At 55.3% G+C, this 26,650-nt stretch overlaps 9 protein-coding genes across 9 annotated transcripts; 7 read left to right on the top strand and 2 right to left on the bottom strand.

Annotated features, from left to right (window-relative positions):
• The first annotated feature begins 831 nt into the window (after positions 1 to 831).
• BDV59DRAFT_115629 (kinesin family protein) lies at positions 832 to 6,586 on the top strand. The gene is made up of 5 exons (XM_073686682.1): positions 832 to 1,111; positions 1,180 to 1,503; positions 1,566 to 1,741; positions 1,798 to 5,832; positions 5,887 to 6,586. The coding sequence occupies exons 1-5, from the start codon at positions 952 to 954 to the stop codon at positions 6,442 to 6,444; spliced, it is 5,253 nt and encodes a 1,750-aa protein (XP_073544348.1). The 5' UTR covers positions 832 to 951; the 3' UTR covers positions 6,445 to 6,586.
• A 407-nt stretch (positions 6,587 to 6,993) lies between these two features.
• BDV59DRAFT_115648 (GDP-Man:Man(1)GlcNAc(2)-PP-dolichol alpha-1,3-mannosyltransferase) lies at positions 6,994 to 8,781 on the top strand. Its single transcript, XM_073686683.1, has 2 exons — positions 6,994 to 7,957; positions 8,023 to 8,781. The coding sequence occupies exons 1-2, from the start codon at positions 7,075 to 7,077 to the stop codon at positions 8,628 to 8,630; spliced, it is 1,491 nt and encodes a 496-aa protein (XP_073544349.1). The 5' UTR covers positions 6,994 to 7,074; the 3' UTR covers positions 8,631 to 8,781.
• A 1-nt stretch (position 8,782) lies between these two features.
• BDV59DRAFT_115649 (uncharacterized protein) lies at positions 8,783 to 11,069 on the top strand. Its single transcript, XM_073686684.1, has 2 exons — positions 8,783 to 10,730; positions 10,798 to 11,069. Exons 1-2 carry the CDS (start codon positions 8,835 to 8,837, stop codon positions 10,906 to 10,908), a joined length of 2,007 nt encoding a protein of 668 aa, XP_073544350.1. The 5' UTR covers positions 8,783 to 8,834; the 3' UTR covers positions 10,909 to 11,069.
• Positions 10,927 to 13,410, bottom strand: BDV59DRAFT_115653 (MFS transporter). The gene is made up of 3 exons (XM_073686685.1): positions 12,834 to 13,410; positions 11,840 to 12,761; positions 10,927 to 11,785 (listed from the first exon to the last, which is right to left on the bottom strand). The coding sequence occupies exons 1-3, from the start codon at positions 13,106 to 13,108 to the stop codon at positions 11,117 to 11,119; spliced, it is 1,866 nt and encodes a 621-aa protein (XP_073544351.1). The 5' UTR covers positions 13,109 to 13,410; the 3' UTR covers positions 10,927 to 11,116.
• A 145-nt stretch (positions 13,411 to 13,555) lies between these two features.
• Positions 13,556 to 18,633, bottom strand: BDV59DRAFT_186140 (inositol polyphosphate kinase KCS1). The gene is made up of 2 exons (XM_073690973.1): positions 16,240 to 18,633; positions 13,556 to 16,174 (listed from the first exon to the last, which is right to left on the bottom strand). Exons 1-2 carry the CDS (start codon positions 18,366 to 18,368, stop codon positions 14,218 to 14,220), a joined length of 4,086 nt encoding a protein of 1,361 aa, XP_073544352.1. The 5' UTR covers positions 18,369 to 18,633; the 3' UTR covers positions 13,556 to 14,217.
• On the top strand, positions 18,513 to 19,243 carry BDV59DRAFT_115674 (uncharacterized protein). Its single transcript, XM_073686686.1, has one exon. The coding sequence runs from the start codon at positions 18,657 to 18,659 to the stop codon at positions 19,209 to 19,211; it is 555 nt and encodes a 184-aa protein (XP_073544353.1). The 5' UTR covers positions 18,513 to 18,656; the 3' UTR covers positions 19,212 to 19,243.
• Positions 19,244 to 19,805: 562 nt separating this feature from the next.
• BDV59DRAFT_195562 (DUF614 domain protein) lies at positions 19,806 to 20,724 on the top strand (the record flags this gene model as incomplete). Its single annotated transcript, XM_073692595.1, has 2 exons — positions 19,806 to 20,433; positions 20,489 to 20,724. The coding sequence occupies 2 exons, from the start codon at positions 19,806 to 19,808 to the stop codon at positions 20,722 to 20,724; spliced, it is 864 nt and encodes a 287-aa protein (XP_073544354.1).
• A 278-nt stretch (positions 20,725 to 21,002) lies between these two features.
• Positions 21,003 to 23,971, top strand: BDV59DRAFT_186143 (PalH/RIM21 family protein). The gene is made up of 2 exons (XM_073690974.1): positions 21,003 to 21,452; positions 21,558 to 23,971. Exons 1-2 carry the CDS (start codon positions 21,344 to 21,346, stop codon positions 23,690 to 23,692), a joined length of 2,244 nt encoding a protein of 747 aa, XP_073544355.1. The 5' UTR covers positions 21,003 to 21,343; the 3' UTR covers positions 23,693 to 23,971.
• BDV59DRAFT_186145 (uncharacterized protein) lies at positions 23,972 to 26,549 on the top strand. Its single transcript, XM_073690975.1, has 2 exons — positions 23,972 to 24,366; positions 24,440 to 26,549. Exons 1-2 carry the CDS (start codon positions 24,256 to 24,258, stop codon positions 26,432 to 26,434), a joined length of 2,106 nt encoding a protein of 701 aa, XP_073544356.1. The 5' UTR covers positions 23,972 to 24,255; the 3' UTR covers positions 26,435 to 26,549.
• The last annotated feature ends 101 nt before the right edge of the window (positions 26,550 to 26,650 follow it).

The raw sequence follows: 26,650 nt of genomic DNA on the forward strand, positions 1-26,650 counted from the left end.
CAATGCCGGGACGGGGAGAGGATCGGCTGGTGTTGGTCATGGCGGGCGGGACAGTGGGATTCAGGGGATGGCGGCCGTCCGAGTTTTCCGGGCCATTCAGGTGGTGTAGGGAGGAGGCGATGAGACGAGGATGAGGGAGTGTTTGGCGGAGAGAGGGGCTGATGGGTCGGAAGAGTCCACGTTGTGTGAATACGGCGTGGTGACTGCGTATGGGATACAGCCTACCGAAGGATGGATGGAAAGGGCGGTGGATTGAGTTGGAGCCAACGATCGGAAACTAACCAAATGCCTAACCATGTTCAACGGCCTCGATACGGAGGAGGGCAATTGTTGCCCCTTTTCCTGAACCGACGGTTCCTGGACACCCGGGAAGAACCATGGGTCATGCTACAGGAACAGTCTACTCTACTGCGGACCTGTGTATGCTGCGTAAACACCGTATGCAGCCAAATCAGACCCAATCCGCGCCGGATGAATGAAACCGCGATGGGGAAGGAACCTTAATCGCTGGATGGAGCCGATCTGGTCTAGAAGAGAAGGAACGACCATTGTCCTGACGGCCTGACGGTCCTGAGTCGCTCTTTCCTTCCCCTGGTTCCTCACGAACGATCGGGCCCACCAATCACCGCGCCTTCCTCCTTTTTGCTGGTCCGTACGCAGTGTTATTGACACTCTTTTCTTCTTCGTCGTCTCCTCCTCCTCCTCCTCCATCCTCCTCTCCACGTCCTCCTCTCCACGTCCTCCTCCGTCGCCATTGTGGACGGTCTTCTCCCATCACCCAAAGAAATCTCCCGTCAACAATCCTCGCCCATGTCTTCCCCTGACGCTCTCCCTGTCCTTCAACTATAATCTCAGCCATCTTTCGTTGCACCCTTCTCCCTCGCCCGACTGCTGCCATCCGACTCCATACACAGAGACGTCCGCCAGGTCTTTCCAAAATCTTAAGGGGTCATGACGGCCTCGCCGCCAGCGTCGCCAACGGGCCCTCCCCAGCGACCTTTCAGCGCCATCATGCGCACCCCCCGGAGTAATAGTCGGTTGAGCATGAGCTCCAAACAGGGAGGAGGCAGTCGTGCGTCCGATGAGGACGGCAAGACCGCCGTCAAAGTTGGTATGTGTTCCCCTTGCGACTTCCCCCTCCGTTGATCGCACCGCCGTTGACACCCACAACTCCGCTAGCCGTCCGCGTTCGCCCTCCCCTGAAGCCCTCCGACCCCGGTTACGAACTGGTCCCGCAACGCTTCCAACGGTCCATGGTCCACGTTACCACTCCCACCAGTCTCGCCGTCGATGTCCCCCAAGGTCGCAAACTGTTCGTCTTCGATCGGGTCTTCCCCGAAACCGTTAACCAGGACGGCATCTGGGAATACCTCAGCGACAGTGTCAATTCCTTTGTTCAGGGCTACAATGTCTCCATTCTCGCCTACGGACAGTCCGGTGCCGGCAAATCCTACACCATGGGAACGTCCGGCCCCAACGAACAGAACAATTCCAATGCGATGGGTATGTGCCAACCGCTTCCCTCGCGCGCCAATGTCCCCCCAATCGCTGACCGTCTGCTCCAGGAATCATCCCCCGCGCCGCCCAACTGCTGTTTGAGAAGCTGGAGGGCCCCTCCAAACATAATCGCAACAGCTCCACCGGTCTGCGAACCCCCGCCCGCTACTCCATGAGCTCAACCTCGAGTTTTGGCAAACAATCCATGGATAAGAGTTGGCAGATGAAGGCAACCTACGTGGAGGTACTATCCACCCCTTCCCCCCCAAAACCAAATCACCTCGAGACTGATGTCGCCAGATCTATAATGAACAATTGAGGGATCTACTCCTCCCGGATTCCACCCCCCCGGGTGACCGGCCGGCCGTCACTATTCGCGAGGACACGAAAGGTCGCATCATCCTCACCGGTCTCCACCAGGTGAACATCAACTCCATCGACGACCTGCTCGGCGCCTTGAACTTCGGCTCCTCCATCCGCCAGACGGACTCCACCGCCATCAACGCCAAATCCTCCCGTTCCCATGCCGTCTTCAGTTTGAACCTGGTCCAGCGCAAGGCCTCCTCCAATGGCGTCACTTCTCCCAAGGAAAAGCGCATGTCCATGCCTGTCGAGATCATGTCCGGCGGCGATGCCTCCATCTCCGTGGACAGCAAGCTCCATTTCGTTGATCTGGCCGGAAGCGAGAGGCTCAAGAATACCGGCGCGTCTGGTGAGCGTGCCCGAGAGGGTATCTCTATCAACGCCGGTCTCGCCGCCTTGGGCAAAGTGATCTCGCAGCTATCGTCGCGCCAAGCCGGATCCCACGTATCCTACCGTGATTCCAAGTTGACCCGCCTGCTCCAGGATTCCCTGGGCGGGAATGCGTACACCTACATGATCGCCTGTGTCACCCCCGCCGAGTTCCACCTGAGCGAAACTCTGAACACCGTCCAGTATGCCCAGAGAGCCCGAGCCATCCAGAGTAAGCCTCGCATCCAGCAAGTCGCCGACGAGAGTGACAAGCACGCGGTGATCGAACGCCTCAAGGCCGAGGTGGCTTTCTTGCGCCAACAGCTCCGCAACGTGGAAGACCAGGATCGTCGCCACACCGCGCCCCAGGAGCGAGCCGAGCGCCAGAACGAGCGGGAGATCGACCTCCAAAACCAGCTGCTGGACGTGCAAGAGAGCTACAACGCCCTCAGCCAGCGACACGCCAAGCTGATCTCCGAATTAGCCAAGGACTCCGAGCAGCCCGCCGATGCGGACCCGGACGATGTTGCCTCGGCCGTGGGCAAGAGCTCCGTGGAACGGTTGAAGCGCTCCCACTCCTTCGCCGAATCGGTCGAGCAGGTCGTCTTGGAGTACGAAAAGACCATCCAGAGCCTGGAGTCCTCCCTGTCCAACACCCGGTCCTCTCTGTCCCAGAGCGAGAGTACTCTGCTGGAGCGGGAGACGAAATGCGCCTATGTGGAGACCGTCAATGCCCAGCTCCAGTCACGCATCCAGAAGCTTCTGGATCGTGAATCCAGCACAGAGACCTATCTGCATGAGCTGGAGTCCAAGCTGGACGGACACTCCTCGGGTGAGGAGAAGCACGCCGCCATCGTGGCAGAGCTACGCAAAGAGCTTAGCCGCGCTCGCGAGAGCGAAGCCAACTGTGAAGATTATATCGGCACTTTGGAGGAGCGTTTGGCGGAAGCGGATCAGGATATGGAACTCATGCAGCGAGAGGTGGAGCGCCTCGAGCATGTCATCGAGCGCCAGCGCAGCCTCGGAAAGCTGGATAACCTCCTCTATGAGCTTGACCACGTCCAACAGAATGGAACCAAGGAGGACTCCCTGGAGGAGGTCACTTCCTACCCGCCCCCCGTCAAGGGAGCTTACACTCCTCGCGCCCGTGCCACATCTCTTGATGTGCTGATGGAAGCGGTGGAGACCGCCATCCCTGAGTCTGACGAGGGACTGGTGGAACCCATTCCAGAGACCGACGAGGAAGTCCCTGCGGAGACCGATTCCGCGGTCGAAACGGGCGAAGATCTGGCGGTGCTCGAGCATGCGACCCATCGGCTGGAATCTCAGAAGGCTGAAGACGCCCAGGATGAGGCATCGCCCCAATCAAAACATGTCGCTGACAAGCTTGATACGGTCACCCAGGAGCTTCTGGATCTGCGGATGCAGCATGAATCGACTCTCGGCGAGTATGAGATGCTCGAGGCCAAGTACGAAGAGGCCATGAAAGCATTGGCAGCTATGAAACAGGATGCCGCCGACGAAGCCCGCCACGCCGCCTCGGAGATCCCAGAGCCCGTCTCTCCCCCCACGACCTCCCGCCCGGTGTCTTTTTTAGAGGATTCCAAGGCCCCCGGCGCGAAGAATGGAGTACAACACTCATTCTCGCAATCACTCTCATCGGAATTGTCCTTGGCCGGGGAGCCTGCTGCTTCGCACGAATCGTCTAATGCCAAACCAGACTCTGCCGGCGTCCACGATGATCTTCGGGAGGAAGGGGGCACCAGTGCTGGTGCGTCACCTGATGAGATGGAACATATGCGCCAGCTGCTCTCCGAGCATCAGGAGGGCGTCAGCATTATGTCCCAGAGATACGCCGAGCTGCAGGCCGAGCACGAAGATACCCTGAACCTGATCGAGTCGCTCAAGGCCGAATTGCAGCGGTCCAAATCGACATCTCCGCCAGCCACTCCCGGCTTCAAGTCCCCCGTCATTCGGCGGAAGACCAGTCAGAGTCTGATGGGAACCGTGGACCGCGCGCACCGGTCTCTCGCCGCTCTGCGCAACATTGCCGTGGAAGAGTTCGACAGCAAGCCTGACACTATGCAGAACTTCGAGGTCCATCTTGACTCCGCCATGCACGAACTGCACAATCGCGTGGAACGCATCCAGGCGTTGGAAGCGGAGAACCAAAGTGTCAAGAAGGAGATGGAGATGAAATCCACCATCATATCCGGTCTGACTCGCGAGCGATCCAGTTTGCAGGGTGGCGCTTCGTCCGTGGATATGGGACTTGTCTCTCAGTTGCGTGACCAAGTCGTCCAGCAAGAGAACATTATCAATGAGATGAAGGAGGCGCATGAAACCCGGCAAAAGCAACTGCTCGCCGAGATTGACGAGCTGAAGGCCCTCCTCAAGACCCAGGAAGAAGCCGCCAGAGCGCACGATGCTGGCGCGGAGGAGCAAGACAGGAAGATTGGCGTCCTGGAGGGCGAACTGACGGAGTGGAAGGGCAAGCACCAGAACGCTGTGGAATCTCTCCAGTCGTCCGAGAAGCAGCTCAGTTCCACGCTAGCAGAGCTCAACAGTGCGTTGGCTGCTGTGGACGCCATGCGCTCAGAGCGTGCTGCCGTGGATGAATCTTCCACTGCAGACAAAGAGGCTGCTGCCAAGGAACTCGAGAACGAAAGGGCTCAGCAGCAGGATGTTGTTGACAGCCTGAAACGCGAGATCGACGAACACAAGGCCGCGTCCGCCGGCCACCAGGAGACCATTGCCACTCTTGAAAGATCACATAGCGAGGCCCAGCAACAGCTCGCGGAGCTGCTTGCCGCAAAGGACAACAACGGCGGTGAGGTTGAGGTGCACCAGGCCCGTATCGCCGAAATGGAGCGTGAGATTGAATCCCACAAGTCTCTCGCCGAGTCCTACAGGAAGGACTTGGAGTCCTTGCGGGAGTCTCACAAGGCAGAATTTGTCGAATTGGAAGAACGCTCCAAGGCTGCCGCCCAAGCCGAATATGATTTGCGAATCTCAGAGAAGAACACCGAGCATGACGAAGCCATGAAGTCTCTGAGGGCTGAGATCGCCGAATCTCGCGATGAGCTTGCAAAGCTACTGAAGATGGTTTCGGGACTCCTCAATTCGGACGTTACTGCCGACAACTTGGCCGACCAGATTCAAGACATCCTGACGCAAAAGCAGCATTTCTCGGAGAAGTATGCGGAGTTGATGGACACGAATGAGGATCTTCGCAAGCAGCTGGACCTCAAGGGAGGCGAAGCGAGTAAGCTGGAGGAGCTCACCCAGTCTAACTCGACCAAGGAGGCCAAGGTGAATGAGTTGGCTTTGCTGGTCGCTACCCTCGAAGATACTCTCCACCAGAAGGAGGAACAGGTGAAGAAGAAGGAGGCTCTCCTTGCCGAAGTCACGGCCGAGAAGCAAAAGAGCGTTCGTCTCGTTGAGGAGCTTGAAGAGCAGATTACCAACAGCTTTGACCAGCACCACAACCGTCTCTCTGTCATCCAGCAAGAGCGGGATCAGGCCCTGGAAGACGCGAAGGCTAAGATCGCAACCTATGAGAAGGACATTGAAACGTACCGTGTGCGTATTGAACAACTTGAGGTAAGCTGTCCAGCCCTGGAAGATGAAGATGCGCCGGCCCTGACTAGGTCCCAGCTTCAACTCAAGAACACACCCAACGGTGATTCCACGCACGACCGCAGTAGCTCTCTTACCTCCAATCTGCGGAAGAGCTCCTCCGCGACTTCTCTTCCCTCACCTCCCCCCGCAATTCCCCTTCCTCCTCTCCCGAGCATCGCGTCCGCCACCAATGGCACCCCAGGCAGTGCTTCTCCGCCGAGCTCCCGGCATACTAGCAAGGAGATCATTAGCTCCCAGCTGGTGGAGGATCAAGAGGCACGCATTCGCACCATTGAGAAGCACCTTCACGCTGAGAAGCAGCTAACCGCCACCTTGGAGGAGGCACTCGGAGATCTCGAGGCGCAGACGAATAAGGTCAAGGCGGACTGCGAAGCCTGGAAGAAGAAGGCCTGGCAGCTGGAGGACGAACTGGGCACTCTGCGGAAAGAGCGCAATTCGCAGCGTCTCTCCCTCCAGGCCGTCGAAGAGGAGAGGAGCGCGCGCCGCGAAGCCGAAGCGGCTCGTGCCCAGCTCGAAGAGCGGATGAACGCGCTCAACAAGAAAAAGAAGAAGAGTACTCTCAACTGCTTTTGAGTGGGTTGACTGGACTTTTGCCGTTGACTTTGATGCGTTTCGACTCCTTTATATTTTTGATTTCCCGGATTTCCCTAGTTTTATTCCCCCATATGACACGATGTTCAGTATTCCCCTGTATTATGAATTCGATGTCGATTTCCTTTTCGTTTCGATTCGTGGATACCTTTTGTTTCTTGTGTGTATTTTGATTCTCTTCCATCTGGGATAATCGCTGCACATTTCCCATTCCCACCTTTTATTACCCTCTCATTCTTGTTCCCTTATTTGATGAATTCTATCTTTCATGACCCGATGCCCTTGTCCACTCGCTGGGTTGGTTTAGTTTCTCCTGATGTCTGTATGTTGACCCAAACGGATCGCAATGTATACTGGTAGAACTGGATATATACTATACGCTCGACATTACTCCCGTCCTGAAACGTATCCCCTGTAGAATTGCAATGATATTGTAGTCTGGTGGATATAGATCCATGGGGTATGCGTCATCACATGACGTAGCTATCGGCCGCGTCTCCGCCAAAACTCCCCCAAATGTCCTCCGCGCAACTTGAAGCTGATCGAGGAAATGCGCCGCTCCCTCGCCATTGATCCATACCTCTCTCCTTTTTGCATGAGACTGCGGCCGTGATGGCGGGCCTCAAACGCTCCAACGTGATCATCATCCACCCCGATCTGGGCATCGGTGGTGCCGAGCGTCTTATCATTGACGTGGCCCTCGCGCTCCAGAACCGTGGTCACCGAGTCACAATCTACACCTCACACCGAGATAAGACGCATTGTTTCGAGGAAGCGCGTGATGGGACGCTAGATGTTCGTGTGCGCGGAAACACAATTGTTCCGGCGCATTTCTGCGGTCGCTTTCATGTGCTGATGGCCATCCTACGACAGTTGCATTTGACGGTGTCTGTGTTGAAGGAGCTGGGCTCTTCAACCGCCCTAGAGGGATCGAACGCCAACAATACTAGGACAAAGGTCCAGGAGGAAGGGTTAGAAGATGACATTTTCATCGTGGACCAGGTCCCCGCTTGCGTACCCTTCTTGAAGTCGCTAGGCCCGCAATGGCACCGCCAGCGCCAGCGCGTCTTGTTCTACTGCCATTTCCCGGACCAATTGCTCGCCCGTCGCGACGAAGGGGGCTCACTTCTACGGCTCGCGAAAGTCCTATATCGGTATCCATTCGACTGGTTTGAGGGATGGGCGTTGAGTGCGGCGGACAAGGTCGTCGCAAATTCACGGTTTACGCGCGGTGTCGTCAGCCAAGTCTTTGGCTCGAAACAGCTGGGCGATGTGCGGGTTGTCTACCCTTGTGTTGATACGGAGGCTGCGGGACCTCCTGCCGCGGGGAGCGTCAGGGATGCTGATATTGACAAGGAGGGTCAATTATGGGGTGGGAAGAAGATTCTCCTGAGTATCAATCGGTTTGAGAGGAAAAAGGACATGGCGTTGGCGATTCGTGCCTACCATGGGCTGGGAGATCTAAAAAGGAGGGGCACTCGGTTGGTAATTGCAGGTGAGTTTTCCTGGTCCCTTATCTTCTTCACAACATCCTTAGCATACTAACCTGCAAATGTAAAGGCGGTTACGACAACCGGGTTCAGGAGAACGTGCAGTACCATCGGGAGCTGGACGAGCTCGCTACGCATCTCGGTCTACAAACCGCTACTTCAAAGACCGTGATTTCTGCTCTCTCCATACCGGACTCGATAGACGTACTGTTTCTCCTTTCGGTGCCAACCGCCTTCCGCGACACTCTCCTCTCGCAGGCAAAACTGCTTCTCTACACCCCGATAAATGAGCACTTTGGTATTGTGCCTGTCGAGGCGATGCGTGCGGGTGTCCCAGTCCTCGCGTCCAACACAGGTGGTCCCTTGGAAACAATCGTGGAGGGAGAAACGGGCTGGCTGCGCGATGCGAAGGTCGATGCGGATTGGACGGCCGTGATGGAGAAGGTGCTTTACGAGATGGACCAGGAAGAACTTGATCGCATGTCGGCTACCGCCAGGAAACGTGTCCAGGAGGAGTTTTCCCTTGTCGCCATGGGTGACCACCTTGAGAGCGAGATATCGGATATGCTCGCTAGTCCGAGACGTCCGTTCAATGGGTTCCAGAAAGTGTTTGCACTTCTGGCCTTGGTGGGGCTCATGCTGGCGGGCTTTGTCGCTTTCATCTTGGGACTGCCGTGAAGAATCTAAGCGGATACCCTGACTTGTTCGAGCGCATGTATTGTTACAGAGGAGGTACTTAAAAGGTTCCGTCCGGATAGTTTGTATGAGGTCACATGACCACGCGCGTTCCTTGGGGCGTCGCGAAACACGTGCCTCCCTCTTCCCTCTAGACATCAAGCACGACCACAAGAAGATTCACCCCCCAGTCTCCTATCATGGAAAATGCCAGATATCATTGATCTCCTCTCCTCCACACCTCCTCCTCCTTCGTATCAGTTACCACTTCCTACCTCCTCGCGACGCGCTTCTAGTACGCCCGCAAGACCGAACCTCCTCTCTGACGACATCGACATCTCCCTCTTCACCTACGATGATGAGTTAGATAATCCACCGAAGAGACGCCGGCTGAGCGATTACGGCGACGCCAACTCCAATGCTGGTCCTGTGTCAAAGCGCAAACCCAAGTCGTCACGAAATTCCTTATTTCTCTTCTCCGATGAAGAGGTGATCTTATCCTCCGAAGGCCCACCAATCCACAATAGTTCCCGGTCCAATCGTGCCCTACCTGCTGTTGGGTATGCGGAGGAATCTGATCCAATCGTTTTTACTTCTTCGGCCCCGGAACAAACATCTCGAAATACTGCGGATTCCCGGCAGACTGACACAATCACCATTGACGACGACGAGGACGGTTTTGGCGCCAAGGAAAGTAGACACAGGTGTGCGTCCTACGGAGGAGGATCTAGCTTGCGACGTGCGTCCGACGATATAGAAGGGTTTAGTGACGAGCTCGTTCCTCCCGATCTAGACGCGTTACTCCAAGGATTGCCGGGCGATAGCCCTCGGCGCGGGAGGAATCTGTCCCAACTTTCCAGTCGCACGGCAAACGTACTAGCAAGCTTGGAAAATCGATCGAGGTCGACTGGTTTCGGAGGTCCGTCCGGTAAAACGGCCCCTACTTGCGACGACGGCAGTGACGATGATGACATAGTTATTTTGGATGGCGCGAACTCGAATAAGCAGGATAAGCGCGCATCTCGCAAGACCAACAAGGCTGCCAGTGGTACCGACAAAGAGGCGAAGGCAAGGGAGCGAGAAGCAACCAAAGCTCGCCGGGAGCAAGATCGACGGCTTGAGAAGGAGCGGAAGCAGAGGGAGAAGGAGGAAAAGGCCCAGGAAAAAGCCCGCGAGAAACAGCTTCTCTCAGATTTGTCCGAGGCAAATAGGCGGAAGGTCGATAAGAAAGATTCCATACCAGAGATGATTGTGGATCTAGCGATGAGCTTCAACGGAACGAGTGTGGGAACCCAAGCGGTCGCCTTCATAGACAGCCTCAATGTCGAGCACTCTTTCTTTGAAAGTGCCATTCCCAACGTTGTCAAGTGGCGGCGTAAAGTTAAGGCACGGTTCAATGACTCTTTGGGTTACTGGGAGCCATGCCCGCTACATATCCGCGATGAGGAACATGTCCTCGTGTTGCTGGAAGCGCAGGAGTTTGTTGATATGGTTATCGCGACAGATCCATCCGCGGCAGATCTGACCACACACGTTTCAAAACTCAAATCCGTTTACCATAACTGCAAACCGATCTACCTTATTCAGGGTCTTGCTCCGTGGATGCGTAAGAACAAGAACTCCCGGAATAGAGCCTATGTCGCTGAAGTCCGTCGGGGAATGGAAGAGTCTGGGGACCCCCAGCCGGCGGCTCAGGTCCCATCTCGCAGAAGGAAACCCACCAACAAACCAGAGACGAGCCCCCCAGTCGATGATGATATGATTGAAGACGCGCTCCTCGATCTTCAGGTAACGCACGCCTGTCTGATCCATCATACCAATGTCGCCCCGGAATCAGCGGAGTGGATCAAGAACTTTACGGAGCATGTGTCCACTATACCCTACCGCCGCGAACGCATGGAAGGCAACGACTCGGCTTTCTGTATGGATGGAGGTCAAGTCAAGTCAGGCGAGAACAAGACGGATACATATGTCAAGATGCTCCAGGAGGTCAACCGAGTCACTGCGTCTATGGCATATGGAATTGCTGAAAAGTATCCTAGTGTTGTGGATCTCGTCGTTGGCATGCGCAGACAGGGACCCGGCTTACTGGAAAACGTCAAGGTATGATAACCAACACCGAAAAGCGCTTTATGCATCCGTACATGGGAACGCCAACTGACCCTTGTAGAAATCAACCAACAAAAATGGGACTTTGGCAGATGCCCGTATTGGACCCGCGGCTAGCAAACGATTGTATAAAGTTTTCATGGGAACGAACCCGAGTTCTACGGATATTTGAATTAGAGATCATGTTGGTGCATCGGCATTCTTAGTGGGTGGCATATTCTTTCTCTCTCTCTTTGTTGGTGAGCGTGTACTATTGCTGTACTGCTCTCCCTTATTGTGCATGAGTTGGTACATAGTCGTATACCCAATGACACATTATGCAACATCATCAACAAATGAACCAAAGTGTGCAGAAGAGCCCCTGATGAAAAGCAGGAAGATTATACAACCACTCCCCTTCGCCTCCAGGACCTCCAGGCAATTAGCCACACCACAATCGCAACACACACACTCAGCGTGCACCCAGCAGCCCAATAACCAAAGCACTTCCACCCATGGCATTGTCCATCGGTGGAACCGCTGCCATTATCAGTCGCGTCTTGGTACCCACGAGAGTAGATAATCCCCCACATAGCGGCTCCGGCAGCGGGTACCATAGCTACAATTCCCCAGTTCGTCCCGAAGTTTTCCACTCCCCAGACCACAGATATAATGATGGGGCACAGAGAAAATCCGCTTCCGTAGCCGAGACCTACTAAGGCGGTTGTGATATGAGTGAGTTCGGGGTTTTGAATGGTCAGCGGAGATGCGAGTAAAAGGTACCCCAGCGCAAGTAGCCCCGCAGATGGAAGGAGGAACATCATGCGTGATAAAGTAGGTCGAGTTCTTGATGTCTGTGGTATTAATTCAGGGTGACTGTTCCCAGCGTTTAATGGGAATAGGTGAAGGGCTGGCGGGGCAAAAAAATCAGAGAGCGACCCAGTGAGCAGGCGAGCGATGGTCGAAGTTAACGCGATGGTTGTAACATGCGTAGATGGCAGACCAGCTGAGGATGATGAAGAGTTTGGCATAGTTGGATTGGGCGCCAGGGTCTGTACGATCGTACCAAGCTGAAGGAGTGTCAACAGATGCAACGATGATTACCGATATGAGAGAGAGCTCACATTGTTGAGATAGGCTTCTCCAGGTCCCGTCACAAGGAAGAAGCCCAGGGCCAATAACCACATCGTCCGATCCCTGAGGAACACTTTCGTTTCGTAGTTTAACAGCCAGTTCTTTTTACGGCGCTCCTCATCTTCCCTTTCCTTTTCGCGGCGAGCAGCTTCACGCTCTTCCTCGGATTGAGCTAGCGTTCGCTCCTCGGCTGATGTATCCTCGTTATCATCTTGCGAGAATGTGCCATACGCAGCCCTAACCTCACTCCGGGGCTGGAAGAAAGCACTGTCGTCTAGGACACCACTTCTTTCGAGCTCCTCCACCGTCTCATCAATATATTTCTCCTCGTCCTCGTCTACTATCATCAATCCAAGAGTCCCGATAATGCCGACGAGGAAAGTCAACACCGCGAGGAAGACAAAGTATCGGAAGACATCAACATCGCCCCTGCTGCCGTCCTCGCGAGGCTCATACAAAATGTATGTCCCCATTTGGCTCTGCCACATACCACTCAGGCCAAATCCGGCAATCGGCGCAGCAAGCATGATTCCCTTATGCTTCCCTCTGCCAAAGTTCTTCGCGCAGGTCGTCACCGCCGCCAGATACATGGAACATGTTCCCGCTCCAATGAAGATGAAAGCCACGATCATCACCCAAAATGGCCACCCATCTCCACCTGCATCCAGCGGCGGTCCGCTCTTATACGTGAAGGCAGCTAGGAGATAACCAAGGCCGAAGATCAGGCCGGAGAAGAGAGCCAGCGGCGAGGGAGAGTATCGGTCGCACAGATATCCGAATACAGGAACTGGGAGATACATGGATATCTCTGCAGCAATGGAGACTGCGTTCACTCGGAACTGAGTGTAGTGGAGACGGGTTAGGAAGAGAGGTCCGTATAGGGAGAAAGCAGTAACTCCACCGGCGGCGAGACTAACAAACAAGGTGCACGGTCAATACACGGTCAACGCAGAAATTCCAACGGACAACCAATATGAGTCTCACCAGGTGATCACGCCCCATATAAAACTACATATGCGCACCACTTCTCTCGCCATCTTCCGTCTGTCTCTCTCCACAATCTCCTCGACCACGTCACTGAGCAGACCATCATCCGCATCACTGTAGCGAATGCTAGCAGAATGTATTGATGTTGGTCGCGAAGACTCAGCAGAGGCCTGTATAGGGGCTCCATGCCTTCGTCCATCGAGCAATGGTCGATGGGCATCGAAGTCACGCTTATCGATTGCTGGGTCCAGCTGACCACCGGACTTGGCCATGGCTCGTGCGGAGTGGATTGAGTGACAGTAGGGGATGATGGGAGCGAGTTAGGTATTAGATATAAACCGTAGGGAATATATAGATTGCATCCATCCGCGTTGTATATTTGACTATGTTAGTGTCTGACGACGGGTACCGTCTGATCCTTGGCACACTGTTACGTCACCGCAGGGCTCGAGACGACATTCGGATGAAAAGACAACGAGAAATGAAGAATCCGACCTAAAATGCAGCGTGCCTGTGCATCAGTTAATACGCTCGGGGGCGTGGGTGTACGACCAGAAGGTCATGAAACAAGGAGATGAGGGAGAGGAGAGACGGAGAGGGACGGACGTGGCAGGGCGATCGATACGCTTATCGCGCGACCCACGTGATGCAGATCAGCCGCGGCTCCATCAAACAACACCAAAACAGTGGATATACTTAAAACACCGCACTGAGATAAATCCATAATCCATTATGATGTTCTTGTCTAAGGCCTGTAACATGTATGAATGTATGTACACAAACACTGAGACGCCAACCCCATCACAGAACAAACCCAGAAATAGAAGTCCGGGGAATCGGACTGGTTCCCCAGAGGTATAATAATCAATAAGACATGTCCGAGAAGAGGAGAAACAAAACAAGTTCATACAAGCCATGAGAATGGAATCACTCCCCCGCGCCAGGGCCTTCTATTATGCTCCAGGCACGCATAGATAATGGCCTCCGGGTAAGCATTATGCCATGATCAATCATCATTATCGTATCGTTGTCACCCAAGTGACCGCTCTCGCTGCATCGCCATCTCATCGTTATCATGTCAACGCAACCGGACGTTTGGGCGTACACCAGCGGGAACAGACGGACACATAACGCCATATCCAGTACCATGCAATATTTGACGCCAGAGCCCAAGTTCTCAGGTGAATATTGGACCGATTGGGCTTGAAAATGCAAGCCACCAACGCCAACCAAGCAAGGTGGAGAGAAAAACGACAAGTAAAAATGGAAGATAAGAGAAAGGAATATGGGGGTGAAGTTCAATTATCGTTGGGAAGGGCAAAAACTGCAAGAATGTAGAGGAAGGTTCTCGGGATGGAGGACAGAGCGACGAGGGTAACCTCTAAAAGCTGACCTCTCCAGGATCACTCTCCATTACTCCGTCATCCCAATAACGATCCGACGGATCATCGTGACCGGAGAGTTGGGTTCTCATAGCGATCGCCTCGCCTTCTCCACGCTCAATATACTCGTCATGGCTGACCTCTTTGAGGATGCGCTGGAAATACATCCTCAGTGTCCTAAGACCACGAAGATAGCCACGATCGATATCGTCTGGGTGTTGAGGGGGGCAAGGAGCAGTGGGAGAGATTTCATCCTCGCCGGTGACGCAATTTGCAAAATCGACAATCTTCAGCTGGACATTGAGGTTGTTATGACCGTCATCGGAGCCACGGCGAGATAAGACGTTTCGTGTGGTACCCATGTGGACATCTTTCACCACGGACGTGTCCAGGCTGGCCTGTTCGCCATCATAGAGAATCAAGAGACTACTGGCATAAAGTCGGTAGCGTTTAAGCCTTCGGATCATATTCTCCAATCGGGCCAACTTCTCCAATATGACTGGGATCTTTTTGGCGACGCTGGTGTAGCTGACACCATCGTACAAGAAGCGGGTAAGAGCATCCTGAAACTCACGCCCGGACTTCAGATCCCGTCCAAAATACTTGTCTTCGAACGTATACTCCTGCCTTTTGACATTCCAGGTTTGCATGCCACATAGGCGGACGCCCAACTGCTGGGAGGTGGTGGACTGGCATTTCCGCCTCTGCGATTTGCGTTTCTTCTCGTCGGCTTCAATGCCGTATTGACGGGTTCCCATTTTGAGATCCAGAACACACGGCTTATTCATGCCAGCTGTGAGGTCTTCAAGAAGAAGGAAAAACTGGACCCGATCGTCTTTTCTTGTCTGTGCCTCCTTGGGGTTGGTCGGTAGTTGGAAACGGCTGTCATCTTTTTCTTGTGAGCGAACCGGGGATTTCGACTGCGCGTCACTTTCAACATGGCGAGGGTGTTGAGTAGACTCGGTTGTAGCGACCTTCGGAGTCGCCAGGTTGGAGAAATGTTCTCGTTCGCTACGATTATGTGATGGGGTCATTGAAGCGTCGCCCTCCATGGAAAAGATCTCATCTTCCCTATCACCGCCATATCCATCATCCTCGAAGAACATCAAGTCTCCGCCGTTCTTGCCGGGGGTCATACTTCCTCGCCTCTGTAAGCCACTCCCGGAATGACGACGCCTAACCTGTCGAGTGCGTGAGAGGGAATTGGAACGCGGCTGAGACTCCTGGGATCGAATCTTCTCCAGGCGGTTGTGGCTAGCATCTAATGCAGTGGAAGCCGACGATGAGAGCCCTGGCCCTTCACCCGATTCTTTTGCGATGTCAATGGCTGCACTCCGAGGAGGTTCTGGTGGTGTAGGTGCATTACGTCGACTGCTAGCAGTTTGATCCTCCGACAGGTTACCTCTCCGGCGAACTCCATCAGATGTCGTCCGGGGTAGGTTGACATGACCCCTGGCATGACGCCGGTGATGGTGAATAGCAGGAGGACTGAAGACCTCACGAAGGACCTGCTCCTGCAGTTGGCGATTAACCGTGGTCGCACCCCAGCTGATTTTAGGCTTGGTGAACGGCTGGATATGCGTTTTGTCGTCCCAGGAGCCACCGGCCTGTTTCCCGCTTTGGATGACTCCCGCACTTTGAGAGAAGCGATGTCTTATTGGAACGATTCCGTCTGCAGTTCTTGGCCGCTGGGAACGGGAGAAAAGATCGGCGGGAATTATATGGCGATTGTTCTCCAAGATTACCTTCGGAATGATCCCAGTGACTTGCTTTTGGCTAAAAATGCGAGGATGATCAACAGCATCATGGGGAATAGCTGCAGTAAGTGACGTGGCGTCCTGGGATTTGTTACCATCATCGCGGTAATTGGAACCGGTACGCCCTTTTGAGGTGTCTAAAAAGGGTTTTTGCTTCTTCAGGTTCTTGGAAAACGTCACATTCAGAACACCAATGTACCTGCGATTGTTGATGACTTAGTCAAATGCCGGAGCGAGTCTCATTCCATCAGTTGCAGTACACACCTGGGTAGGAACATCAACATATCCGGATGTCTGCGTTCGATACGCTCGTAGAATTCATTCTCTCGGTTATTCAGCTGTTTGCACACGGCACGCCGAGAAAACCGAAATACGGTGGTATGGCCGCCCACCTGATGGCGATAGGGCTTCAGCTCGACGGCGCCAAGGGGAGCAGATGAGCCATGAGTACGTCGAGGACGCACGATTCGATGGCGTTGAGTTGGAGTCGCCGTTGGCGTAACCTCGGCTTCATCGGTCAGACTAGATACCTCGTCCTGCACGGACATGCCACTATCATATTCCGAATCGCACGTCGAGTCACCCGCGCTGCGTTCTGATATAGCACTCACAGTCTTTTCGGTAAGCTCATCTAGTGGTGGAGCCTGGATTTCCTGTAGGTCACCATGCAAAATTCTACTGTCATTCTTAGAGCGGAGGGAAATATCCACATGATGGGCCTCTGGCTCATCAACAAGGCTATGTCTCTTTGACGCTAAACCGAGGCTACTCTTCGCTGGGGACACATCAAACGGTCCCACCCCCGGCTGATCATCCGAGAAAGGCTGGACCGGATCAACTTCGTCCGAGACCGTGACGCGTTCATGAGGAAAGTAGACGGCAGAGGCGATCTGCTCATCTTCCTCCTCTTCAAATTGCGCAGGGCCTTGGCCCGGGCTGGCATCGGGGCCGGACGATGGCGACAGGTGGCCAAACCGCGAATCGCCCTTGGCTGAAATATAATCCCGCCCCCCTTCCGCGTACTGCGTTGGGATACTCTTCGAGAACGAAGAACCGCGAGCACCCCCTGGGGTCAGGTGGAAGTTTCGGATCTCCTCGAGAAGGCTGCGTGGCAAGGCACGGCGCGGGGATTTCATGACCTCGTCGTTCGGAGAGCGTTCGGCTTCGGACGGAGGCGTGAACAGAGGGTGGTCGGCTAGCGTCAGCTGTGACAAGCTTTTCGAGTTTCGTCGCAGACCGGTCCGCTCCAGGGCGAATGCACCCTCGGCCGGTGAGGTCGTCTGCTCAGCCGCGTGGGGGGATTTGGAAGAAGGACCGACCTGGCGTTGTTCGGCATCGCGTGCATCTGGCGCTTCATCCAGCCACCGGCCCCGATCTTCCCTTCGTTTCCGATCGGGGGACGTCGTGTTCTCCTTAAATAGGCCCAGGTAGTGGCTTGACTTGCGGCTGCGCACATGCGAGGCAGGCTCCGCGTTGGTCAAATTCGCCTCGATGGAACTTTCCACCCTTCCGCGTCGGCTCCGGCTGGAGCTTCGCTCAATGGGGCCCGAGCCCTCCAAGATGCTCTCCCGCGAGGACCGTTCCGACCACGTCCCGGCAGGATCGCGGTGGGAGATGGTTGCCGTGTAGTCGAGATCGTGCACGGGAAGGGACAGCGAAGGGTCGTTCGGGGGCCCGGAAGTGGCGCTACGGTGGGAGAGGGGCTCCTGACTGGGGGGAAGACCGGCGGCGGCGGCACCATCCGACGAAGTCTTGCGAAGCGGTTGCATGCTCTCCCAGGCTGGGAGGTGGGCACTCCTATCCAGGACCTCATGGGGTTTCCGCAGACGGGCATCGGGATCACTGGGGATCGGGGGGGTGGGAGGCACCAAGGGAGCGGACGCGTCCACTTCCATGGGGAAGGGGGCTTCTTGATTGAGGGAACGAGGAAGTACCTTCGTAGACGGGACGGGAGCAGGCTCAGCGGCCACACGGTCCACGGAGGCAAGGTTCAAGGTACCGGGGGCGTCATTTTCAGCGACATCCTCCACGGGGGGGAGTTGCGGTGTGGTGTTGGCGTCGGGATCGGAGGGGAGGTAGTGAGTCGCGAAGATACTATCCCTTTCGGACAACGGGGGACTATGGGGGCGAGGGAATTTGTCCAGAGGGGCGGTGGAGGACCTTTTTAGAGCAAACGTCGAGACGGGTTTGGCCCATTGATGAGCCGTGGGGGATTCGGCGCGGGACGGAGAGGGAGCTTCTGGAGGATGATGATGCTGGTCCCAGACATGGTGGCGGCGCGGTTTGGCACGGGAGAAATCAGGCCCTTCGGAGCAATCATGTTGGGCAGAGGCGGCAGGTGTCACCACGGGTCGAGACAGGGTACTTTCTGATACGGACGGAGGCCTTGACATGGGGAGGACATTGGTTGCAGCGGAGGGACAGGAGAGAAGCAGAGAGGAGGATGAGGAAGAAGGTTGGTGGCCGGGGGGTTGAAGGTTGAAGGGGGAGTTTAGACGGACGGATGGGACATGAATGCGGGAGCACGTTGAGAAGAGGGAGCAGCTGACAGGCTGAACCGGGGGGGAAGTGGAAGTAGGCGAGAGAAGACGTCGCAGTAGAAGTCGAAGTCGAGAAGAAGTAGAAGAGAAGTAAGTCGAAGTCGAAGTTCCAGTAGTTCGTTTCGTGGTGGTGGTTTTTTAATGACGCGGATCTTCGTCACCGCCTACGGTCTGCGCCTGAACGATCAGGCCATCCATCGTCGTCTCTCTCCTCCGTTGGTGAAGTCAATGAACTCGACGACGATACCACATCGGAGATCTCGGAATGGCAACCGTTCCTCAGGAACACCCTCGATGGACAACGGGTGTCTTCAGGCCCTCCTGAGTGGTTGGTCTCTCCCTTCGGGTCAGCAAGGAGCTTTCTGCAATGTCCATACGGAGCCAATCATTGCCCAACGTGATGGTCGGGGACGGTTGATGCCTCTCCCAGGTTCGTCGGATTTTCACCCTTCGACTGACGAAGTATACCTACCGAAGGTATGGGCCTGTCGTCGAGTATCAACCCTGTCGAATGTTCTCTGCCCCTTCGCTCGGGGAGAATCCGGTGTGGGCATTAAGCAATGCCACCGATCTTCGAATCGCCATCATGGCGCTCTAGCGTCTCCACCCGATATCGATATCCTCTGGCACTCTGGACAAGGAAGGGTGTACTTCCAACAACATCTTCACTGTATCGCGTGGAGTAATTTCGTCTAACTCTACACTATTCTCATCTACCTATATCAGTCCCTCCAGGATGGGTCTCCAAACCGACACCCATCTAGAAGTCCTGCGGCGCAGTCCTTCGCCCTGCAGGAAGCTCTCCAATGAGAATCCCCATCCGTGTGATGCGACAGACCGGCGATGTGATGAGAAGCACTATTATGTCCCACGGCTTGTTCCGAACCACCGATAGACCAACCGTAGCTCCCCCTGAGCATTTGCACCATGCAGCTGTCGTACGAGGACTGGTTTTATCCTTAAATCCTGCGAATCCTCGCCCTCCCCCCCGCAACGCAACGTGCATGTCACTCTCCACCTGCACCTCTGTCACCTGGGGGCGGTTACACTACACTTAATGCTCTCGTTCGCCCTCAACCCGTTCAATCTCCCTCTTTTCCTTCCACGCCTGGTTTTGCGGGTCTCGTCCTTGAGTCGAGGGTGCGTCTTTGCCTCGACCGATGGACCCTTCGATCTAATCTCGTCGAGTGACGTCGGCCTCAGCGGAAGACCATGAGCAGGTCCTTACAGCTGGATACCTCCGATCTGGGGGAAAATCGGAGGTACTCGTTCCTCAAGACCCCACTGGAGATGCAATCGCCAGAACACCAAACCCTTCACTCCTCGCAGCATCCCACTTGGCTGGAAGAGAAATCGCACGGGATCCAGCCATACCAGTGTGCTCCCAATTACCTCGGCGCTGACCATCCCGCAAATTATGCCCCTTACGCCGATGCCGCTCCCTTAAGGCAGCCCTCTACAGCCCCTCAATACTCATCCCCGGCTCCGTCGCACTCCCCTGATCCAAACCCTACAAAGAATACCCCCGATCCGACGGGTTCACAACAGACACCGCCCTCCCTACTGATTGCACCAGATGCAAACCCTCTACAATCCCCCAAATCGCCGTACTTTCCCCCGCCGACGGCTGTTGGCGCCCCCCAGACTCCAGCGGCCTTTGAAATGGGAACCTATCACCTGCCGGGGCAGATACAACACCCAAACCAGAGGATTAAGGGGGGCGCATGGAGCCACGAGTTAGGCGAATGTTCCAACCTGTGGACCTGTTGCCTGGGGTTCATGTGCCCCTGCATACTATATGGAAAGACACAGTATCGTCTGTCTATGTTGTCGCGCAAAGAAGATCCCACCAATATGCTGGGCTACGAGACATGTAATGGATCCTGCACCGCGATGGGGGTGCTGTGCGGGTGTCAATGTGAGACTGTTGCTATGACTTGACTCCAAGAGAACTAAGCTAATCCGGCTTTTAGGGCTTCTCGCCACCATCCAGCATACGCGTGTCCGCAAGACCTACGGCATCCGAGGTGACATCGCATCGGATTGCGTTCGAGCGACTTGTTGCACTTGTTGCACCTTGGTTCAGGACGAAACCGAGATCCGGAAGCGCGAAGAAGAGCGCGCGCGAGCGTTGAGGGAGTCTGGCGCGATGCTATCTTCTCCATATGCAGCACCGACACCAATGTCGTATGGACCGACTCTATCATAGAGGATGCCAAACGTTGAACCTTTCCTTGTCATTCATTGCATACAGCATCCCTGTACTCTGTCTAGCGTGTTGTTCTGTAGCCAGGAACTACTGTATATAACATTCTTTGTACAATCCCATAACGGCATACTAGTATTAATCAACAAAATCCCCCATACTGATATGGTCACCTCCTGATCTCGGGGTTCGGAAAAGAGGCCCAGGGATGCCTAAGGCGGTGAAAAATGATGGCCACGCGGGTGGCCAATAATCACCACCACCACCACCACCACCATTACCATCAACTACGCCGGCCTACGCCGCCTCCTTGTTGCCATCAACCTCCTCCATCGTCGTACAATTCGTTCGTCATATCCTTCGCGACTTTATCTTCCGAAACTCCCTCGTGTAATTTTCTACCGTTGAACCCCGGAGTCCCTCCCAGTGTTCGTCAGCTCGACTCCCACCTTTCATCCGATCGTCGGCATTTGATCACCATCCGCCTCGAACGCATTCTTGTGATGATGGAGGCTTGAAGGACAGGAGACCGCCTGATGATACGTCTCTCCGTTCAACTTCTGGCATATATGACTTGTTTCGCGACGTGACGCCTGCCTGTTTGCTGTCCACCCGACCGATCATGGGGGATGGTGCTCATCTGGCTCCGCGCCAGATATGGGCTCAGCCAACGACCACAGCCACCAAGACGTATGCCCCGGGCTGTTCTCCATTTCTTCTTCCGAGCGATGGTATGTTTGGGGGCATTGGTTTTGGATCCCTTCCACCCGTCGACGGCACCGGGTTGTCTGGTTTCTTGTCCGGTCTTCGCTAACGCAATCTGGCGAACCCTCTAGGCCTGCTCTATCTGAATCGCACCTATGCGATCACCCTTGCGCACAACGCCATCTACGAGCCCGTTTGTACCGGAACGACGACGCCAACGGCGACGAATCATGCATCTCCGCAGCTTGATACGCGTGACCCCTTTTACGCCTCGGTGACCCCACAACTATATGCTATTGGCTGTTCAACGGTTGTCAGTTACCTCCTGGTGATAATCCTCCTCATAACACCCCGTACGTTCTACGTGGGTGGCCCAGGCGGTGGTGCCAATTTCCTGGGGAGCCATGGCATGATCAGCGGTTCGTACAGTGGCAATTCCTCGGTGGTTGGGGTCGGAGGTCGGCCGTGGCTGCAGAAGGTGGCCGCCATTTTAGTCGCCATATCCCTGACCATTGCGACGGCGAATTCGTTCAAAGTGGCCGAGAAGCAGTACAACCATGGCTACTCGGACGCCGAAGCCCTTGCCGAAGAGGTGATTGATGGCATGGAGATCCGAGTCATTCGAGTCATATCCAGTACCTTCCTATGGTTGGCACAAGTTCAAACATTAATTCGACTTTTCCCTCGACACAAGGAGAAAATCATGATCAAGTGGGCCGGCTTTGCGTTGATAGTCCTAGATACCATCTTCAGCGCGCTGGACAAGTTCTTGGTCCAGACAAACACGACTCGACCGCGACTCTACGATGATGCGATCCCGGCCCTCAGCTACCTGTTTGAGCTAGCACTCAACTTATTGTACGCTGCATGGGTGATTTTCTACTCGTTGTCGAAACATCGCTTTGCGTTCTTCCACCCAAAGATGAGAAACATCTGCCTGGTGGCTCTCCTCTCCTTGTGCGCGATTCTGATTCCCGTGGTCTTCTTTGTTCTGGACATTGCGAAGCCCGAAATTGCGGGCTGGGGTACCTACATCCGATGGGTTGGCTCGGCTGCAGCGAGCGTTGTCGTTTGGGAATGGGTGGAGCGGATCGAGGCGCTCGAACGGGATGAACGCAAGGATGGCATCCTTGGCCGAGAAATCTTTGACGGCGACGAGATGTTGGACGTGACCCCGTCTGAGGAGGTCGATTGGCCCCGACATCACAATGGGGGCAACGACAAGGGCGGCGGTACCGGAGCCTCGTCCGGATGGGGAGGAATGATGGGCCTGGCGAACCGGCCCTTGCGGACCCGTGTTGGTCTCCAGAACACTGCCCGCAACTGGCACGCTTACGCAGCGGCCCGGAACGGTCTCCTTGCGGACCAGCGCCGCCGAAGAGCAGCGCGGCCAACCCCGCCCCCGGCCGCGGTCACACCGGTTAGCAGGGCTAACACGACCAGCGCCGCTAGTACCATGTACAATGTTCACTACCATCCAGTTTCTAGCCCTACGCCACCCGTCGCCATGCCCCATATGGAGGAGGAAGACGAAAGTGATGACCTGGAGGCTAAGGAACTCGAGGTGCCAGAAGGAGGCACAAGCCAGGACGGTCTCGCAGGAGAGCCGAATCGGGAGCAGTCTCCCCAGATCATCCACACTGACCCCAGATGGCGGACTATCCTCAACCCCTTTAAGAGGCGGCGGGTGTCTCTCCCTCGGGAAGTCGCTTCGGCCCAGGCGGAGGACGACCAGTTCCCTGTTCCAGAGGGTAGGAACTCACACGGGGAAGCAGACGATGAAGCACATCCTTCTCGGACGGATCACCGGTTCCCTTTCAACCGCAAGACTAGGCCAAATTCTGGCCGACAGGGCACCGATGCCCCGCTACCCGTCACAGTGATTCCGGCACGTCGCCGAGGTCAGCAGACCTGGTCCCCCCAGTTGTTCAACGACCCTAGCATTCTCGAGTCATCACCCGGTCAGCCTCCTCGCTCGCGGCGTGCCGACCCGCCGATGAAAGTCATCCAGCCGCAGACGCGAACCGCGGCTCCATGGACTGCTACCGACGGCGACGGGGCGTTTGGGAATTACGAACTACGGTATGATCCGGAAGCCGCCGCTTTGGTTGGTCATGATGAGGGCGACGCAGATGCACATTCATCTGGCCATGAACTCCAGGACGTGGATGCTTCTGTCGATGCGGAACGACAGTCGGATCCGTCGGATTCGCAGCAACAGCAGCAAGATAGCCACACCCAACCGTCATCGGAACGGCTGGGGTAGGATGTCCGTTCGCCTGGATCATGTTTCGGCTTTCTCTTCCCACCTTTTGTGTTATACTTGTTTGCCAGCATGGAGTATCGGGGAGTATTTTCAACGTTTGCAACATTTTGAACATTTTGGGCAGTTTTTTTTTCGGGTTCTTGGGCAGAAGCATCGGAGCACGGGCAGCAAGTCTGGGATTTGCAATGGATGGATGGACTGGACAGGCTCCTTTTTCTTGTTTTTTGTATAAAAGATACCCACGAGATTTATTCCGAACATACATAATATTAAATGATATTAAATGAATATACTATGCTATCTATTTCATATGTTATTTATTCATTTTTTCGGATGATCGCCGATGGTGCTTCATAACCTTTTTCTTCGCTTCGGGAGGCATTTAGTTCCGTCCGGTCAGATCCAAACGAACTCTCTCCACTTCTCTCCCTCCTCCCAACGTCTTCCAAAAAAACCGTTCTCACCGTTCTCTTGGATGCCTTCTTCCTCGCCTCTCCCTCTATAGACCGTCTTGATCGGTCCATGCCGTGCTACCATCGGCCCGGGGCGTCGCATCATGCATCATGGCGGCTGTCAATCGGAACATGTTTGACGCCAGCGTCACCACGGAATGCCCGCGTGAGGGGTCGTTGATGGTGCTGCCTTTGAACCTGATCGCTTTCATCATTTCTCAGGTAGGTCATGGTCGCGCGATATGGAGTCTGCCAGGGAACAAACTGATGGATCGTTTTTCTTCTCGCTGGCTAGGTGGATGATCCCGGCGACCTCGCTCGTCTGTGTCGGACATGTCGAGTCCTCAACTACATGGCGCTCCCCCAGCTCTACAAGACCCTCACTTTGACTTCCTACGACAAAATCCGCTATCGCGATGAACAGCCCGAGGGCATGGGGAGTGCCAGCCCCTTCTCGATGGGGCTCAATGCGGTGATCACCCGACCGTACGGGTCGCTCGTTCGGTCGCTGACGCTGCGGGGAGATTGGCGGGAAGATGACCTGGAGGAACACGCGCGCGTGGGCCGGGTGCCGGACTCGTCGATGATGCTGAACATCGCAGTTCGGGCGGCCGTCGATAAGATGCCGGACCTCGAGCATTTCAGCTGGGAGCTGAACACGAAGATGCTGGAGACCGTCTATCTGGGGCTAACGCAGCGCCCGAAACTGACGTCGCTGACCCTGAGATTTCCGTCAAGCCGGCACCCGCGACCGACCATTGTCATTCCGCCCATGCCGCATCTTCGGTCCCTGAAGATTACCGACATTGATCCTCTTTGTTACCCTGACGACATCTCGACCCTCCTCTGGAAGTGCAGGAAGCTGCGGGAGTTGAAGATGCACTGGTCCCCGCGGATGAGGAATGCGCAGGAGCCGAGTGTGATGCTGCACGACTACTTTCGGAAGTGCATCGCAGCCCGACAGCCTCTGGCGGTGAAGAAGATTGGCTTGCAGAATCTGTACGCCCTGCACACGGAGGAATTCAACCTTGCGTTCGACCAGAGTTCGGTGGAGGATGTCACTATCCTGAACGACATCGCATCGGTCAATTCGATGAACACCTTTGTCGATAGCACCTGGCCGATCCAGGTGCCGAACAAGCATGCGAGCAGCATCCGAAGTCTCCGACAGGACGTCATGTCGAGGAGGCACGCCGAGTTTCTGAAAGGATTCACGGGGGTGGAACGGTTGTATTTTGTCAACGACGCGCCCAACCCCAACGACGACATCAACAGCCCACGGCAATTGGCCTCGATTACTGCCTTGACCCCGCCGTCTCTCGACTCGAGCCACCCGTCCTCCAACGGGACCACGGCTCATTCGCCCGACGCCACGCCATCGGACTCGCCCCGTCTCCAAGGCAGTGTCCTCGACAGCTACATGAACAGTATCACCATGAACCACGCCGCTACGTTGCGACATCTGTTGCTTCCGTCCAAATTGCCGCTCTCGGCACAGACCATTGCGCGTCTCGTCCACGCGAGTCCGCAGCTGGAGCAGCTCGGCTTTGCGACGGAATTGTCCAGCATGGACACTCTCGGTCTCGTGCTACCGTTCTTGCGGAAGCTTGTCGCTGTCCGACTTCTGGTTCCCACTGGAGCGCCGGGCCCTAACCAATGCTCGCGAGCGCCCAAAACGCCTTCGGGGCAGTTGGTCAAATCCAAGACCGAGACGGCGTTCGGCTCGGCGCGGTCTCTGGCTGATATTGTCAACTTGGATGATGAGATTCTTATAGAGAAGTTATCGGAGGGGTTCGCTGACCAGCAGATCTTCAGCAGCTTGAAGATCATCGGCATGGGACGAAAAGGGTTCCGATTAGAGGGGTATTATACCATACCGGCGGACCATGCCCCCCGGGGCGCCGAATCCGAACCGGAGACCCCAGCCGCGGATGGAAGTGCTGGGACGACCGAAAACCGAGCGAAGAGCTCTCCGAATGGTCTCCCCGGGGCACTGTCCGATCGTGGGGTCTCTCCGAGCGGTGTGACGACCCCAGGAGAGACACCATCCCAGTCCATCAGGAACGGGCCCCTTCAGGCCGCGAGCCAACCCCGTTCGCTCCTCGGGAAGCGACCGCGTGAGGAAGAACCGTCGCAGTCGGTTCTGGAGATGCTACAGGCCGAGTGTGTCCCTCCGGGAGGACAGACCCCTACGGCAGATGGGCGTCTATGGAGGCGACATGTGCGACGGGTTGGCTGGGATGTATTGAAGCACTGGGAGATCTGGGGCTTGGATACACATGATTTATGATGATACCCGTGGGATGGAGATTTGGACACTCTTCTTCGTTCAGTTATTGGCTGCTGTACATGTACACCTAGAATTGTTATAATAATTTACGATATGTTGGAAATGCAGGATGAGGATCGTATACAAAGTCTATTGAATTCCGATTGATAACAGATATCGGTCGACGCAAGGGCTGCCTGCATAAATCCAAATCAGCGAGCCCCATATATTACGGTT

This window comes from Aspergillus ambiguus (assembly GCF_047715705.1).
Source record: "Aspergillus ambiguus strain CBS 117.58 unplaced genomic scaffold BDV59scaffold_40, whole genome shotgun sequence".
NCBI lineage: Eukaryota > Fungi > Ascomycota > Eurotiomycetes > Eurotiales > Aspergillaceae > Aspergillus > Aspergillus ambiguus.

Bases quoted from the DNA above. Each gene is read 5' to 3' on its own strand.
- BDV59DRAFT_115653 (XM_073686685.1), bottom strand. From the start codon at position 13,108: ATGGCCAAGTCCGGTGGTCAGCTGGACCCAGCAATCGATAAGCGTGAC. The intron at 12,762-12,833 runs GTGAGACTCATA...CTTGTTTGTTAG, and splicing joins ATATGGGGCGTGATCACCTG to TCTCGCCGCCGGTGGAGTTA. The intron at 11,786-11,839 runs GTGAGCTCTCTC...ACACTCCTTCAG, and splicing joins GAGAAGCCTATCTCAACAAT to CTTGGTACGATCGTACAGAC.
- BDV59DRAFT_115649 (XM_073686684.1), top strand. From the start codon at position 8,835: ATGCCAGATATCATTGATCTCCTCTCCTCCACACCTCCTCCTCCTTCG. The intron at 10,731-10,797 runs GTATGATAACCA...TGACCCTTGTAG, and splicing joins GCTTACTGGAAAACGTCAAG to AAATCAACCAACAAAAATGG.
- BDV59DRAFT_186145 (XM_073690975.1), top strand. From the start codon at position 24,256: ATGGCGGCTGTCAATCGGAACATGTTTGACGCCAGCGTCACCACGGAA. The intron at 24,367-24,439 runs GTAGGTCATGGT...CTCGCTGGCTAG, and splicing joins TCGCTTTCATCATTTCTCAG to GTGGATGATCCCGGCGACCT.
- BDV59DRAFT_115648 (XM_073686683.1), top strand. From the start codon at position 7,075: ATGGCGGGCCTCAAACGCTCCAACGTGATCATCATCCACCCCGATCTG. The intron at 7,958-8,022 runs GTGAGTTTTCCT...GCAAATGTAAAG, and splicing joins CACTCGGTTGGTAATTGCAG to GCGGTTACGACAACCGGGTT.
- BDV59DRAFT_186140 (XM_073690973.1), bottom strand. From the start codon at position 18,368: ATGTCAAGGCCTCCGTCCGTATCAGAAAGTACCCTGTCTCGACCCGTG. The intron at 16,175-16,239 runs GTGTGTACTGCA...CAACAATCGCAG, and splicing joins ATGTTGATGTTCCTACCCAG to GTACATTGGTGTTCTGAATG.
- BDV59DRAFT_186143 (XM_073690974.1), top strand. From the start codon at position 21,344: ATGGGGGATGGTGCTCATCTGGCTCCGCGCCAGATATGGGCTCAGCCA. The intron at 21,453-21,557 runs GTATGTTTGGGG...CGAACCCTCTAG, and splicing joins ATTTCTTCTTCCGAGCGATG to GCCTGCTCTATCTGAATCGC.
- BDV59DRAFT_115674 (XM_073686686.1), top strand. From the start codon at position 18,657: ATGACGCGGATCTTCGTCACCGCCTACGGTCTGCGCCTGAACGATCAG.
- BDV59DRAFT_115629 (XM_073686682.1), top strand. From the start codon at position 952: ATGACGGCCTCGCCGCCAGCGTCGCCAACGGGCCCTCCCCAGCGACCT. The intron at 1,504-1,565 runs GTATGTGCCAAC...CGTCTGCTCCAG, and splicing joins GAACAATTCCAATGCGATGG to GAATCATCCCCCGCGCCGCC. The intron at 1,742-1,797 runs GTACTATCCACC...TGATGTCGCCAG, and splicing joins TGAAGGCAACCTACGTGGAG to ATCTATAATGAACAATTGAG.